At 38.3% G+C, this 16,010-nt stretch overlaps 1 protein-coding gene across 1 annotated transcript in view; it reads left to right on the plus strand.

Annotated features, from left to right (window-relative positions):
* arhgef6 (Rac/Cdc42 guanine nucleotide exchange factor (GEF) 6) overlaps positions 1-16,010 on the plus strand; it is a 37,959-nt gene that overhangs the window by 16,578 nt on the left and 5,371 nt on the right. Inside the window, exons 9-17 of the mRNA XM_046849716.1 lie at positions 1,235-1,357; positions 3,891-4,029; positions 4,135-4,194; positions 5,174-5,320; positions 10,963-11,049; positions 11,171-11,252; positions 13,236-13,351; positions 13,545-13,730; positions 14,286-14,306. Coding sequence (XP_046705672.1) covers positions 1,235-1,357; positions 3,891-4,029; positions 4,135-4,194; positions 5,174-5,320; positions 10,963-11,049; positions 11,171-11,252; positions 13,236-13,351; positions 13,545-13,730; positions 14,286-14,306 — 961 coding nt within the window. The remainder of the gene's footprint in view (positions 1-1,234; positions 1,358-3,890; positions 4,030-4,134; positions 4,195-5,173; positions 5,321-10,962; positions 11,050-11,170; positions 11,253-13,235; positions 13,352-13,544; positions 13,731-14,285; positions 14,307-16,010) is intronic.

Here is a 16,010-nt window from a genome sequence, read left to right on the forward strand (position 1 = left end):
TCTAATGTTTGATCAACTTTTCAAACATTGTCTAAATTTAAAGTTAAAGCAGTTTACTATCATTTATCAGTATCTGCCATGCAGTTTGCTTGTCTTTTGTGTCTGTTTTTAGAAGTTTAATGGCACTTATTAAAGTATAATATCTTAAAGTCCTAATGACCAGAAAAAAAGATCTGGCTCCTCTGTATATCAGTATTTGATGCCGAAACGGAACACATTTTGCATACAGTGAGCCAGCTCTTTAGCAATTTAAAGGCTCAGTGTTAGGGTGTTTTCACACCTAGTTCGTTTTAAAAAGAACCAAACCCAGTTCACTTAAAGTGAACCAGAAAGTGATCTAAGCAAATGTGAACTCAGTCCCTTTCGTGTTCACAATAAAAAAGACTCAAAAGAGAACCCAGTTCTCTTTTTGGTCCTCTTCAGTATTGAAGTGATCTCAGACCCTTTCGTGTTCACACCTCAACCTCATAAGAACTCAGAACCCAGAATTGTGTAAAATTTTATCACGTGTGTTTATGTACTTCTGTCGTAGTTTTTTCACTTGTACGTGACATTGTGGTGCTGTTCTGTTGTAGCCCCTTTCCTTCAGTTTTTGAGAAAACAGAAGAAATACTTTTATGTTTTTATGTATTGTGAATAGTTGGCGTTTAATGCCATCCTCTTTACAAATATTAATAAGTGCACAGCTCTCTTCATAAGACCACACGACTCTGCGACCTGCCATGTCAAAAAGTTTTGTGTTTCAGCAGTGACGGAACACGGCTGCAGGTATGGCAAGCCTCCAGGGACATTTGGCGAAACGAAATGCAAAGCGGACCGGGACCACATTGCTTTCACATGTCACAAACAAATCGAACCACAAACGGACCCACAAACGAACCGTACTCAGACCACCTCCGGAGGTGGTCTGAGTACGGTTCGCTTCTGGGTCCTTTTAAGGGGTCTGAGATCACTTGGTTTGTTCACATATACACACTGAACCGCTCCGAGAGCATTTGGAGGGCTTAAACGAACTAGGTGTGAAAACACCCTTAGACACACCAGTTCTGGCACAGCTTCAATTCCAGAGTGCCAAGAGATCCTGAAGAAGTGGGGGTTAGGGATGGCAAATAAAAAAACTTCAATTTGGAAATTGTGAGGAATACTGCCAACTATAAGCACAAGTATTTAAAAAAAAGCTGTGTACAGTAACTAAAATCTATTTATCCTTTTCCCCATTGTGTGTCTCTCTCAGGATGCCTGAAGGCCAGCAGCGCCTCGGAGGCTACTACATGAACTTGATGTGCCAGATCCGAATGCTGTACCTTTCCTACTGCTCCAGCCACCCTTCGGCAGTGGCTGTACTCACTGACCACAGGTTAGCCCTGGCAAAGAGTAATTTTGGCGTCGGGGTTATGTTTGTTTCAGTTTTTTAATACCGTTTTTAAAAAATTTTAAGAAAAAAAATTTACTGGTCATCTGACTTAAACCAATTATGGTGTTTTCTGTTCTGAAAACACATGATAAATAATTTATTTGCAATAATTGCTAAACACTGAATGCAAAACCAGTAAAACTTTTCTGTTTAGATGTGGATACCCTACAAAACAGATGCGACGTATACCGATATGCTAATATTCTATATTAAGTATTATACCATGATAACTCATGGTAACCAAGTTATTGTTGTGCCAAGTGTAACCATTGTAACATACAGTCATGGTTAGGTGCAGAGTAAAACAGACAAAATTATTTTGATGAATTGAAGGAGACAACGTTTAAGTTAGAAATATAGCTAATAATCCCCACAGCTTTATTATTACCAGAGATGCCGCACAGATGCAAATAATTTACGCAATCAGTCTCTCTGCTGTTTTAAAGCAGACAGATTTCGAGATCTAATCGAGATCACTGTATCCATTCAGTTAGTTTTGCTCTGCAAACTTTACTGAAAGCTTTAAATTGTCAGTGCTTGAAAATAACCATGTGTTCATTTCTAACAAGTGTCACAGCTTGGAAGCCAAAAGGGCTTTCACAAGGCCTTCCAGGTGTTGCTTATAGGCTTCACCTCTTGTTCTTGGGTTCTTGTCTCTTGATTAGTCAGACAAACGGCATTATCTATAGCAGGACGGCATAAGGACTTAGAGACAGCAGAGCAAAACACCATGGGCATAAATATAAGATTGATAATTCATAGCTACGTGTGTTAGACCATTTTTAATCACAATTTAGATTATTTGCTTTTCAGTGTTGTGCACTACAACAGTGCAACCAAAGAAATATATAAAAACTAGGCTTAGTGTTTATATATACATACATATATACATATATATATATATATATATATATATATATATATATATATATATGTATACATATATATGTATACATATATATATATATATATATGTATACATATATATATATATATATATATATATATATATATATATATATATATATATATATATATATATATATACACACACACACACATACACACACAAATGTATTTACCTAATCAAAACACACCAGCAGCACCGTCACTGTAGTGTTGTACATCATATTAGTGTAGTTGTTTAATAGATAAATTAATTACATTTTATTTAAGTTGGTTTGAGTAAAATAGCAGCAGTTTGCCACTAGGAGGTGCCATTGTTCTTTGTATTTGTCAGAGTTTACCGCTGTTAATTATGATGCTTTCACCCAGTTTTTCTTTCAAGGTGTTCTTGCATAGCATATAAATGTGAAATTAACACTTCTGGCAAGGGTAACACACTTCCTGCATGTAAGTCTAAACTCATCAACGCAGCAAACTGTCAAGGCAGCACAGGAAGTTGGCCCTAACCCAACAGGATATCTTTAGATGTGGTTCTGCTGATGGAGAAATTGAGCGTATGCTCAAATAGCATCTCAAGCTGCAGCATTCTTGCAGCGTTTTCCAGAGCACGTACTTAGTGAAAGCATTGTGTTGTGATGAATCATCTAACTTTGACTGCTTTACTCTAAATGCAGTCTTTCACCTTAACCAAAACAGTTGCTTTGTGTTAGAGTGTCAACACTTCTGATTTTGTGAGGTTTCTGTAAATGTCATGTGTAGACCGTTTGCCATAAGCCGCTGCTCAAAATAGACATGTTTCACAGGAAATTTCATTGAATCAAATCTGTAGTTCCTCAGACACACCGACACAGCCTGGTTGGTATTTCAAGAAACAGAATATGTCCCAGTTACTATTGTGCCATGCACAGGTGTATATATTCATAGTAGAATATGACATATAAATAGTTCAGTATATTGCAAAAAATACTGCAAAACATATATTTGAGTATTGTATCAATTGAATAGTGTATACATTTTTACTCCTTTTTTTTGTTATTGTCACCGGTTATTATGGTAAAATCTTTGGCTCGATACATTATTTCTGTTTCTATATATTTTTTGTAGACGTTTACAAGTTTTTATTCTTTTCTCTTCGGATAGATATGTTTTTATTTGACTTTTTTTATTGCTCAGTTCAAAAGTTTTTTACTCCTTTCGATACAAGTCTTGTGGGCTGTTTGCAGATGCATTTGTTTGACCCCACTACTCATATCCGAAAAAAAATAATTATTTATGTCATTTCCAGGTCAATTAGAGCTCCATCTAGGGGCATTGTGTAGTCAGTTCTGTTATTTCCTACCAGCATGGTGTCTGTGATGGCAACGATTATTTAGTTAGTGTTTGCTTTACATGTGAAAGGGGCTTGATGAAGGATGGGGAACTTTGTCCCAATTGATTTCATGAGATCTGTTAACATAGAATGTTGAACAATGAATTTAATGGGAAAGCCAGGAATTAATCAGAGATATATAAAAAGATATCATTTTTATGAATGTATAAAATGAATTTGTTTATTTTCTGTTTTTGCCAGTGACGAGCTAGATAAGTTCATGGAGAGTCAGGGAGCCAGTTCTCCAGGCATCCTGACCCTTACCACCAGCTTGAGCAAGCCCTTCATGAGGCTGGATAAATATCCCACCCTTCTGCAAGAGCTAGAAAGACATGTAGAGGTACAAAAAAAAACCACACATAGTGGACAATAGACCAGTGAATGGGTCCTCTTTTAGATGTGTTTTCCCTAAACACTCTCTTTATTTTTTCCTTTCTACTTTTAGGAAACGCATCCAGACTACAGTGACATTCTGAAAGCAAACATCGCTTTTAAAAACCTTGTGGTATGTAGCTTTTCACTTATTATGCTCTGTTCGATAAATATGTCAAAATGCGTCTAAAATAATTTGTAGCATTGTGTATTAATAATTGTTGGGGGGCGTATTCGGAGGATTTTACATTACAAGAGCCATGTGAGAAAGAAGACCAAAGTGAAACTTATTCTTAATTTATTCCACTGGCCTGCTATTTATACGTCCACTAGAGTATGAAGAATTTATTATTACATTATGTAGGATGTTAGCAAGCGCAATTCACTAATGGCAGGTCTGAGACAATGTTGATTATCACAAACAACTTGAATGGAGTGGGCGTTGTGTTCCAGAAGTAGGTGTTCACAAACTGGGTCTAAGCATTTTTTTCCTTTTCCCATAAGATTTAAAAATAGAAAAGAAGACTCTGAGTCATTCCTACTGCTTGGCAGAGAATCCTCATTGGGGTTAACCCCAGTATTGTCTGATTTTTGTAAGAATGGCTTTGCGCTGAGTGTTCTGTGGAACACCTTGCTTTCTTCGTTACATTTTCCTGCCTCTTCAGGGAATTTCCCTGCTTTTCTCAGTAGTCTTGTCTGCTGTTTTATGCGCTGTTTTAAGACCTGGTCTACCCCCACATGCTATGAACAGAAGCCAACAGCTATGAACAGAAAATAACTACATGTGAAATGCTTTATCTGATATGTAAAAGAACTATGTCCCCTTTTTTTTTCACCATTCAAACATCACGCACAAATGGCACACAGTGGCACTTTGGCTTTGTTCCATACCAGAACCTGATCAGAGATTCTGCTCAGATGACGTAAATGTTACGTCATGGCTGTCATGACTTTCATTTTTTCTGTTACTGAATTATTGTTTTTTTTTACTGCTTACTGTCATTTCAGTTAGATGCTTAAAACGCATGTTTGATAAATGAAATATTTTATTTGTAGGCACTCAATTCATTTAAAAAGCATGTTGTATACTAAGTGGCTCTGTTTCCCCTCAGACACAGTGCCAGGAACTGCGCAAGCGAAAGGACCTGGAGGTACAGATATTGTCTGAGCCGGTGCGTGGCTGGGACGGAGACAGCATCAGGTCTCTCGGGCAGGTGTCCTACATGTCCCAGGTGCACGTGCAGAGCAGCTCTAGTGAGGTGAGGAATAAGGAAGGGTGGGTCAGCCTAGGGGCTCCCGGGAGTTGTCTAGGTGTCAAAAAGTTCAAAGGCATATGCTCATTTTCCTCGTTCATGTGGTTACATTGGTTTTTGCATGTTGTTGTCGTTCTCAAAAAGCCATTATGTTTTCAAGAATTCACACATTTCAATTTTTTTTCTTCCTCATCATTTGATGAATAATTTTAGCATGTTCTTTTTCATCAAAGGCTCTATGAAAAATACATATAATACTAATAAACGTTTAAATATTTGGATGGCATTTGATAGAAAAGTGTTAATTTCTCGTATGTTTTGGGATACCCTGTATTCATGATTCAGTCTATCTTGACAAGAACACCTGTCTCAGCTGAAGAGAAGCAGCCTCATGGCATGATTTTTACACCACAATGTTTCATTGTGGGTATGATGCTCTTTTGGTGATTATGACCAAAACATTCTACTTTTGGAGTTTGCTTAAATTTAGGAAGACTTGACAGCCTCCATGATCAGGTTTTCTCAGTATTGAAGGGATATTCCGACCTTGGTAATGTCACTGTGATGAGCCATTTTGTCCACTTGTTGCTTATGGGTTTCACAAACTCTTTTATGCACTTTTCCTGATCCCATAAATGCTTGGTGAGCTCTTTGTGTCTCATCTGTTCATTTGTCCATCTACCCATCCAAAATGCCTTAATAAAACCTTTTTTCTGCTACTGATTAAGAATAGTTTTATATGCTTTTGAAAGCTGCTTAGGTCTGCTGAAAGCTCTAGGAGGTGTCAAGGTGACAAAAAGTCACAAAGCCACATGTTTATTTTTCTCACTTGTGGTTTCACAGAGACATTACATTTGTTAGTTTGCACATTGTTGTGATGCCACATTAAAATGTGAAACTACTGTATCAACAAATTCCCATACTGAAAACTTTATATCTATTATTATTCTATTATTCTTAGAGTATATGTTTTTTTCAAATTGTAAACTAAAAACCATACAAAACCATTATAAAACATACAAAAACCATGATCTCTTTTTAAAATTAAAAGCAAGCCCAGTACTGTTTATGCTATACACTAAAGACATTTGATTGGAGATTAAGAGGTTTATAAGAGATAATAGCTCAGAAATTCACCTTTTATTTCCTGATATTTACATCTAGAACACCTTTTGTTTGGACCTACTCATAGCACATGTTACTTATAGTTGTTGCACTGGTGTGGACTGTTAGATCAGCTGTTTAATCAGTTAATTAGCCATGATTGTCTGCTTGAGGCCTTGATTTTGCCAGTGTAGGCTACATTTTTTGTTAAAATTGAAAAAAATCCATTTACAGTATTGACAGTCTGCCACATTACAGTACAATGGATCCACTTTATTTGTGAGGAGCCTAAACATGTAGCAAGACAATAATCCAAACCCACTGGCAATGCAACAAGAACTGCATTGCATGAAAAACTATAAGGTTTTACAGTGGACAAGTCAACCATCAGACATTCATTGGGCAGCATTTTACTTCATGACAGGAGACTATAACGGAGAAACCTCCGAAACTAAAAGAGCTGCAGCATAAGTCAGGAAAAGTATAACAAAAAATGCATATTCAGTGATGTTTGTGGGTAGATGATGCAATTTTTGCATGCAGAGATCATAAATACGGATAAATATGGTTAGTCTGTTGCTCATCTCAACATTGTGTTTGCCACCAAGGGTGCTATATTCTAAGTTGTTCAACACATCCAGATGTAAATGATCAGGAAATTTAATATGGAATTCTGATTATATTTTGATCTTAAACAAAAACGCCCAGCATATAGCAAACTCAAATATAAATTGGCCTTGCAAACCAGTGGTATAGCATGTTGCTGCAAATGCTGTGGTAGCCATGCTGGTAAAGTGTCCCCTACATCAGGGTCACCAGTAAAGCACCCAAACGCAAAGCCCCAAACATTCAAGGAACCTTCACCATGGTTTAATGTTCTGCAGACACTCATAATTGTATGGGTCTCCAGCCCTGCAGCAAACAACTTGCCTCCTGCCACAGCCGAATATTTCAAATTCTAACCATTATATGAACTACAGTTTCTCTTAGCCTTGTTTTCATGCCAGAGGTATGGCTTTTTGGCAACAATTCTTTGATAAAGACTACTTTATGGCCAGATTTCTCCAGACAGTAGATGGATCTTGGTCCCTCTGGCTTACACCAGTTCTTTGCTGATGGCACTGCTGCACATCTTCCGATGTTGAAGGGAAGTAAGAGTGCTGTGCTTTCCAAAATGCTTGAACAGCATATCTTGAAAGCTCAATGTGATTTAAAATCTTTGCCATGGAGAGACCTTGCTGATGCAGTAGAAGTCTAATTGTCTAGTTGCTGTGTTCACTCTTGCCAAGGAGTATGACCTGTGAAATTAAACTGTCTACTACAACCTCATCTTAGAAGGCAGAGGTTGGCTGTTTCTCACCCAGTTTTAAGTCTCCTAAACAGCTGTTTCTGTTTCTGTTTCAGTTAATTACTGTGTTTACACTGTATACGAAATTGATTATCATTAGCGCCCGCATACACCTGAGATTCTTCAAAATCCCTGACTTTGGGCAATTGTACAAAGTCTGCAAGTGTAACAATTAAAAGCCATTCATTTAGATTTTTCTTCTGTTCTATCTCTTGCCATATTGTAAATTGTTAAAAAAAAAAACATTTAAATATAGAGCATTCTTATTTTGGCTAAGGTAATGGACCACAATTAAACTACCCCTCTACTTCTTCTTCCGGCTGCTCCCATTAGGGTTCGCCACCGCGAATTAACTGTTTCCATAATACCCTGTCCTCTAAATCTGCATCAGTCAAACCAACTACCTGCATGTCTTCCCTCACCACATCCCTAAACTTTCTCCTTGGTCTTCCTCTTGTCCTCCTTCCTGGTGGCTCCATCCTTAGCATTATTCAACCAATATACATTCTGTCCAAACCATCTCAATCTAGCCTTCCTCACTCTGTCCCCAAAATGTACTTCATGTGCTTTCTCTCTAATAAACTTCTTTCTAATAATGTTCATCCTCATGACTCCCAAATAAAATCTTAGCATCTTCAACTCTGACACCTCCATCTCTGCCACTCCACTGCCCTCCCCCTCGTTCACACACATGTACTCTGTCTTACTCCTACTGACTTTTATTCCCCTTCTCTTCAGCACATACCTCCACCTCTCCAGGTTCTTCTCAACCTGCTCCCTACTCTCACCACAAATAGCAATATGATCCGCAAACATCATAGTCTATGGAGACTCCTGTCTGACCTCGTCCGTTCAACCTGTCCATCACCACTGCTAACAGAAAAGGGCTCAGAGTTGTCTTCCTTTCTTTTTCCAGATTTCACAACAAGTACCTTTCTAGCTGTCTCCCTTATCACTTTAGCAGTAGTTCCCCAAACATCCAGCACCTCTTCACTACCACTGAGGTCCTGTCTGACCTCTTCCCTGAATTTCACTCTACAGTCTTCCTGCTTCAGTTTCCAGTCTCCTTATCCTTTTTCAAGCCTCAATCTCTTACTCTTACTTCTTTGTCTTCAACGCCATCCTACAGACCACTATCCTATGCTGCCTAGCTACACTGTCCCCTGCCAACACCTTACAGTCTCCAATCTCCTTCAGGTTGCATCTCCTGCACCTTCCTCCACTCTTATGTCACCCCATGCTCCTCCTTCTTCTTAAAATATGTATTTACCACTGCCATTTCCATACTTTAAGAAAAAAATTTACCACCATCTGCCCTTTCACATTCCTCTCCTTAGGGCCATACCTACTCATCACCTCCTCAACACCTCCTCATCACCTCTGTTCCTTTCACCAACATGCCCTTTAAACTTTGCTCCAATTACTAATCTTTCTTTCTTCGGTACACCTTCTACCACTTTATCTAACTCACTCCAGAATTTTTTTTCTCCTTCATCTCACAGCCCACTTGTAGAGAATAGGCACTAATTACGTTTATCATCACCCCTTCCAGCTTCATGTTCATCACCCTATCAGAAACTCTCTTCACCTCCACTACACTCTTACTGTACTCTTTCTTCAGGATCACCCCTACACCATTGCTCTTTCCATCCACACCATGAAAGAACAGTTTAAACCCACCTCCAATGTTCCTGGCCTTACTCTCTTTCCAATTGGTCTCCTGAACACACAACATATCTACCTTTCCTCTCCATCATATCAGCTACCTCTCTCACTTTACCAGTCATAGTACCAACCCGAACCTCCACTCTTCTACACTTCTCCTTTCCCTGCTGTCTCTGTAGACGTCTACTTCCTCTTCTTCTCCTCCTTCGGCCAACAGTAGCCCAATTTCCACCGGTACTCTGTTGGCTAACAATACCTGTGCCGGTCATTGGTAACCTGGTCCTCGGCCGATTCGGTATGAATTTCTCGTTCGTGATCCGCATATTTGATTTGGCACATGTTTAATGCTGGATGCTCTTCTTAACGTAACCCTCCCCATTTATCCGGTGCTTGGGACCGGCACTAACAGTGCACTGGTTTGTGCAACCCTAATGGCTGGGTTCCATTTTTACACAATAATATCAGAAAATTGTTAAACTGAAATATCTGCCACAGAAGGTCACCCTGATGACTGGAGTGAGGCACTGCACTAGCTTGTGCAACCCTAATGCAAAAAGCAAAAAGCTTACTCCTATCAAGAAATGTATTTACAACTTTGGTTTTGTACAGCAATTTGTATTTTATATATCCAATCAGTTATCAATTGTAAGCTGCATTTATTTTTATAATTTTTATTCTGCAAGTGCTTAAGGATGCCATTTCTGGAGAAATAGACATATTAAGCGCTAAACATTAAGAAATTACCTGTCTAAAAATAGTGTTGCTACTGATGGTGAATAGATTTGCTTGGTATTTTGGTGAACGCCACTTCAGCATTTCTCATTTCAGTGAAAAGCAAATAAGGAACCAGGCATTGCATAAATAGACTATTCTGTAGGTGAGGTTCATCCACAGTGAAGTTCTATGTGTTTTATAGGCACTTTAGACCACCTATCTGATAAACTCAAGAAAACACCTTAACTGCAGCATGCAATAAAGGCTTATATATTTGAAACGCATGACCCTAGCTGCACATCTATTTGCCTCCTACGCTTATTGGAAAAAAGAAAAAAATAACTTGCATGAAACATGTATCATTTTGAGAATGCAATTTCATTAGCATTAAAAGAAACAACACACTATGCGAGGCATGGAAACTTAAGCTGTGCAGGAGGCCAAGATTGCCATTGCAGCCGTTAATCATAAAAGTGGAGGAAGATGCATGTTCTATGATGAATGATCAAATATTTAGTACCTCTCTTTTCTTTTTGTTTAGCTGAAATAGGTCTTGGTTTACTAGAGGACAGAGTATCGGGAAATTTGGAAATGTAATAAATGTGAGATATGATGTCTAGATACAGAACTTATGTTTGTGTTTGTGTGTATCAATGCATATTTGTCAGCGTCTGTAAAATTAAAGCGGCACTTTTTTGCACTTTTTGCATTGGGATTTCTCATTGAAATGTTTATGTATCGTGTATTAATGTTAAATGTTTTTATTTATAAATTGATTTTTTATTTATTTGAGTGTACATGTGTTTGATTTTTTCAGGACAAAGAGGAGCGCTACTTCATGCTGTTTCCTAATGTACTTATTATGTTGTCTGCCAGCCCACGAATGAGTGGCTTTATATACCAGGTACTTTTAATTACTCCATCGTGAACTGTTAATGTGCGCTCTTTTATTAGATAGAACTAAACACAACTCCTGTGAACTGGAATCAGGTTGTTTATTTAAAATCCACTGTTCGTTTTTTCAGGGACGACTGCAGCTTACAGGAACCACAGTGACCAAACATTCGGACGATGCGGAGAACGGACATTATGCATTTGAGATTTCAGGTTAGTTTTAGCCCATTAAAAAAAAGATTTATTTTGTATTGGGATATACAACAGTTTGGGGTAATTATGAGTGTGTTAAAACAGCTCTGTGTGTTTCACTATGAAAAGATGCTTTGAGTTTGTGGTAATGGATTATGCTGCGGTTGTTTTGCAGGAGGTCTCCTTTCCCTGCTGTCTCTGTAGACGTCTACTTCCTCTTCTTCTCCTCCTTCGGCCAACAGTAGCCCAATTTCCACCGGTACTCTGTTGGCTAACAATACCTGTGCCGGTCATTGGTAACCTGGTCCTCGGCCGATTCGGTATGAATTTCTCGTTCGTGATCCGCATATTTGATTTGGCACATGTTTAATGCTGGATGCTCTTCTTAACGTAACCCTCCCCATTTATCCGGTGCTTGGGACCGGCACTAACAGTGCACTGGTTTGTGCAACCCTAATGGCTGGGTTCCATTTTTACACAATAATATCAGAAAATTGTTAAACTGAAATATCTGCCACAGAAGGTCACCCTGATGACTGGAGTGAGGCACTGCACTAGCTTGTGCAACCCTAATGCAAAAAGCAAAAAGCTTACTCCTATCAAGAAATGTATTTACAACTTTGGTTTTGTACAGCAATTTGTATTTTATATATCCAATCAGTTATCAATTGTAAGCTGCATTTATTTTTATAATTTTTATTCTGCAAGTGCTTAAGGATGCCATTTCTGGAGAAATAGACATATTAAGCGCTAAACATTAAGAAATTACCTGTCTAAAAATAGTGTTGCTACTGATGGTGAATAGATTTGCTTGGTATTTTGGTGAACGCCACTTCAGCATTTCTCATTTCAGTGAAAAGCAAATAAGGAACCAGGCATTGCATAAATAGACTATTCTGTAGGTGAGGTTCATCCACAGTGAAGTTCTATGTGTTTTATAGGCACTTTAGACCACCTATCTGATAAACTCAAGAAAACACCTTAACTGCAGCATGCAATAAAGGCTTATATATTTGAAACGCATGACCCTAGCTGCACATCTATTTGCCTCCTACGCTTATTGGAAAAAAGAAAAAAATAACTTGCATGAAACATGTATCATTTTGAGAATGCAATTTCATTAGCATTAAAAGAAACAACACACTATGCGAGGCATGGAAACTTAAGCTGTGCAGGAGGCCAAGATTGCCATTGCAGCCGTTAATCATAAAAGTGGAGGAAGATGCATGTTCTATGATGAATGATCAAATATTTAGTACCTCTCTCTTTTCTTTTTGTTTAGCTGAAATAGGTCTTGGTTTACTAGAGGACAGAGTATCGGGAAATTTGGAAATGTAATAAATGTGAGATATGATGTCTAGATACAGAACTTATGTTTGTGTTTGTGTGTATCAATGCATATTTGTCAGCGTCTGTAAAATTAAAGCGGCACTTTTTTGCACTTTTTTGCATTGGGATTTCTCATTGAAATGTTTATGTATACGTGTATTAATGTTAAATGTTTTTATTTATAAATTGATTTTTTATTTATTTGAGTGTACATGTGTTTGATTTTTTCAGGACAAAGAGGAGCGCTACTTCATGCTGTTTCCTAATGTACTTATTATGTTGTCTGCCAGCCCACGAATGAGTGGCTTTATATACCAGGTACTTTTAATTACTCCATCGTGAACTGTTAATGTGCGCTCTTTTATTAGATAGAACTAAACACAACTCCTGTGAACTGGAATCAGGTTGTTTATTTAAAATCCACTGTTCGTTTTTTCAGGGACGACTGCAGCTTACAGGAACCACAGTGACCAAACATTCGGACGATGCGGAGAACGGACATTATGCATTTGAGATTTCAGGTTAGTTTTAGCCCATTAAAAAAAAGATTTATTTTGTATTGGGATATACAACAGTTTGGGGTAATTATGAGTGTGTTAAAACAGCTCTGTGTGTTTCACTATGAAAAGATGCTTTGAGTTTGTGGTAATGGATTATGCTGCGGTTGTTTTGCAGGAGGTGTGATTGAGCGCATGACAGTTTTCTGCAGTAGTTCCCAGGAGCTGCAGGAATGGTTAGAGCACCTACATGCTTTTAGCAAAGGTGGAAGTCCAGTAGGAACTATAATAAAGGTAAGAACCTTCAGGCACATAATGTGCCTGAATCTGAATTTCTCTAGTGTACAGTAGCAACATTGTCAACACTAATAAACATGCACAAACTTTTATAATAATCCTTTTTTTGTTGAGAATGGAAACACAGGAGCTGTTCTGTTCTGTTAGATGAATGTTAACCGTGTTCACTCGTGCTGATTCTGTCTGACAGAATGTAGACAATAAGCCCATGAGCATCGTAGGCACAGCGTCTCATGCGAGCCACAGTCAGGGTTTTGGTACATCTCCAGGCACCCGGTGCCCTCTGGAACCACCTAAGATCACCAAGCCGTGGTCTCTGAGCTGCCTGAGACCTGCTCCCCCACTTAAACCATCTGCTGCTCTTGGCTACAAAGAGGTGAGAGACTTCTTTATACCCAAGTTTGTTAGTGTTTGGGAAACAGTGAGTCAGAAGAATAGTGGTTGTGTGGGAGCGTAATGTACATCTGTGACTCACCTGAGTGGTCCTGAGAAGAAGCATGTAGAGCCCCCTGACAAAGCAAATACAGATTTTAGTGTGAAGAGCAATTTACTGTAATATCAATGTATTGTGGAGACTGATGACAAACAACCACTACCATACCCCTACCATAGTTTTTACCACAAGTTTCATGTGTGGTCTGCTGCACCAAAAACAAAAAAGCTGAGCTGTTTAAATTTCTGAAAATGTCTTTGTTATTTGTTGAAGATGTTTGTCAAAGTTGTTGAAGCTGTAGTTTTGACCTGGTGCAGTACTTGTCAGATTGTGAAGTCTGGCCTGACTTTCTGATTTAGAGTAAGACATAGTGAGCTTGAGGGCCCAATAAAATGTTCACTCCTCACTGTACTCTTCATCTTGTTCCTTTGGACTCTTCCATTTTTTTTCTCATGCATTTTCTCATACCCTGTCTCTCTTCATTTCCTGCTTCTTTAGAGGATGTCTTATATCATGAAGGTAAGAGTAGACCAGTCAATTTGTGTGTCTTTTATGCCTGGCTAGCTCTGGTGTTGCAGCACAATTGAGCCATGCTTCATTGTTTTTTATCTTTTATTCTCTCTTCTGTTCTTCTCTTTTTATTTCTATATCTCTTTGTCTCTCTCTCTCGTTCCTATAAACCACTCACTTCCTGTTTGCTCGTTCGTCGTGTGTCCTCCCGCATCCTTTCACTGATCAGTGTCCTGTGTTGTAGACTGCTTTATTTCTTTAAGCATTCTTTAAAAGGCCATGTTCTTGCTTCCAACCACAAACTAAAACAAATTGTGTTTTCTCCACGGATAGTTTTAGTTTCGTTCCAAACAAATGAGTTAAAAGGGTAAGAGATGATTAATCAAAAAGGGTAATCATTTAAGTGATGTGACTCCCGGAAAGTGAAAGCACACAGAAATGCATATCCTGCAGTTTGTTTATGAAACATGTCTTGCTTTAGTTTATTATGTTTTTGCCACTCCTCATATTTAATAAGGTAATATTGAATTGGGTAAGGCGCTGCTGAGTGCTTTAAAATGTATGTAATTTTTCACTGTGAGCAAAGACTGGTACAAGCCATGCATCCATCCAGATATCAAGTGTAAGACACTTTTAGAAAATCTCTCAAAGTTTTTAGATCAAATAATTCACATATATTACATTGGCATTTATTACATTAAATGTATTGGCAAATTAAAGCAATTGTTTTTGGCATTTATCTCTGACTTTTATTTTTTAAGAAAACATCGCTGACAATTTATTGATGGAAACATCGCTGACAACCAGTTTCTCTTGAGAGGCAAAAAAACTAACTATCCCTGCTTATAGAGTGGCCTGCATATTGTTTGTCACTTGTAATGTTTTAAAAACCTAGTCCTGTGCTCCCAAATGGTGAAAGAGACAAGCATTTTACCTAAGGTTTCCTGAGGGAATTCAAAATTGCTCTCAGGATGGGACACGTTTATAGCTACAGCGCAACTAACCAATCACGGATGTCCGTGAGCTAATGAATGCAGAAATGGTGGATGGCACATCCCTCTATGTATGTTTGAGCAGTTCAAAAAAGATTCATTCTGCTGGTTTTATGTGTAGCACTGCCTTAAAAAATTGTTGGCTACTTTTTTGGGCAGTCACATTTTTTTATTACGTATGCCCTATTATGAAAATTAATGTGGACACCTAATTCATCACTTACATATGCGTGAACATCCCATTCTAGATTTAGTCCCACTTTTTTAATAGGCCTTCTACTGGAAAGGTTTTCCATTGAATTTGGAGTCATGGCTGTTGAATTTATGGTCATTAAGCTTAAAACACAGGCATTGGTATTAAGTAATGGAGGTACCCGTGGTTAAGGCATTGGACTTTGGATCTGACGGTCACAAGTTCAAATCCCACCACCACCAAGCGGCCTCTGCTGGGCCCTTGAGCAAGACCCTCAAGGCCCTAACCTGCTCAGTTGTAAGTCGCTCTGTATAAGAGCGTCTCCCAAAAGCCATAAATTAAAATGTAAAGAGGCCTGAAATGCACCTGGCATTTCAGTTCATTCTAGAGGTGTTTAGTGGGATTGAGGCCACCCATGTTTCTACACTCCAACATTCTAACAATCTTTATGAACTTGACTTTGTACTAGGTGGCTTTTTTTAAATACTAGAACAGGTTTGGGAACTTAGTTCTAGTTCAAATGTAATA

The sequence above is a fragment of the Silurus meridionalis genome, chromosome 5, assembly GCF_014805685.1.
Source record: "Silurus meridionalis isolate SWU-2019-XX chromosome 5, ASM1480568v1, whole genome shotgun sequence".
NCBI lineage: Eukaryota > Metazoa > Chordata > Actinopteri > Siluriformes > Siluridae > Silurus > Silurus meridionalis.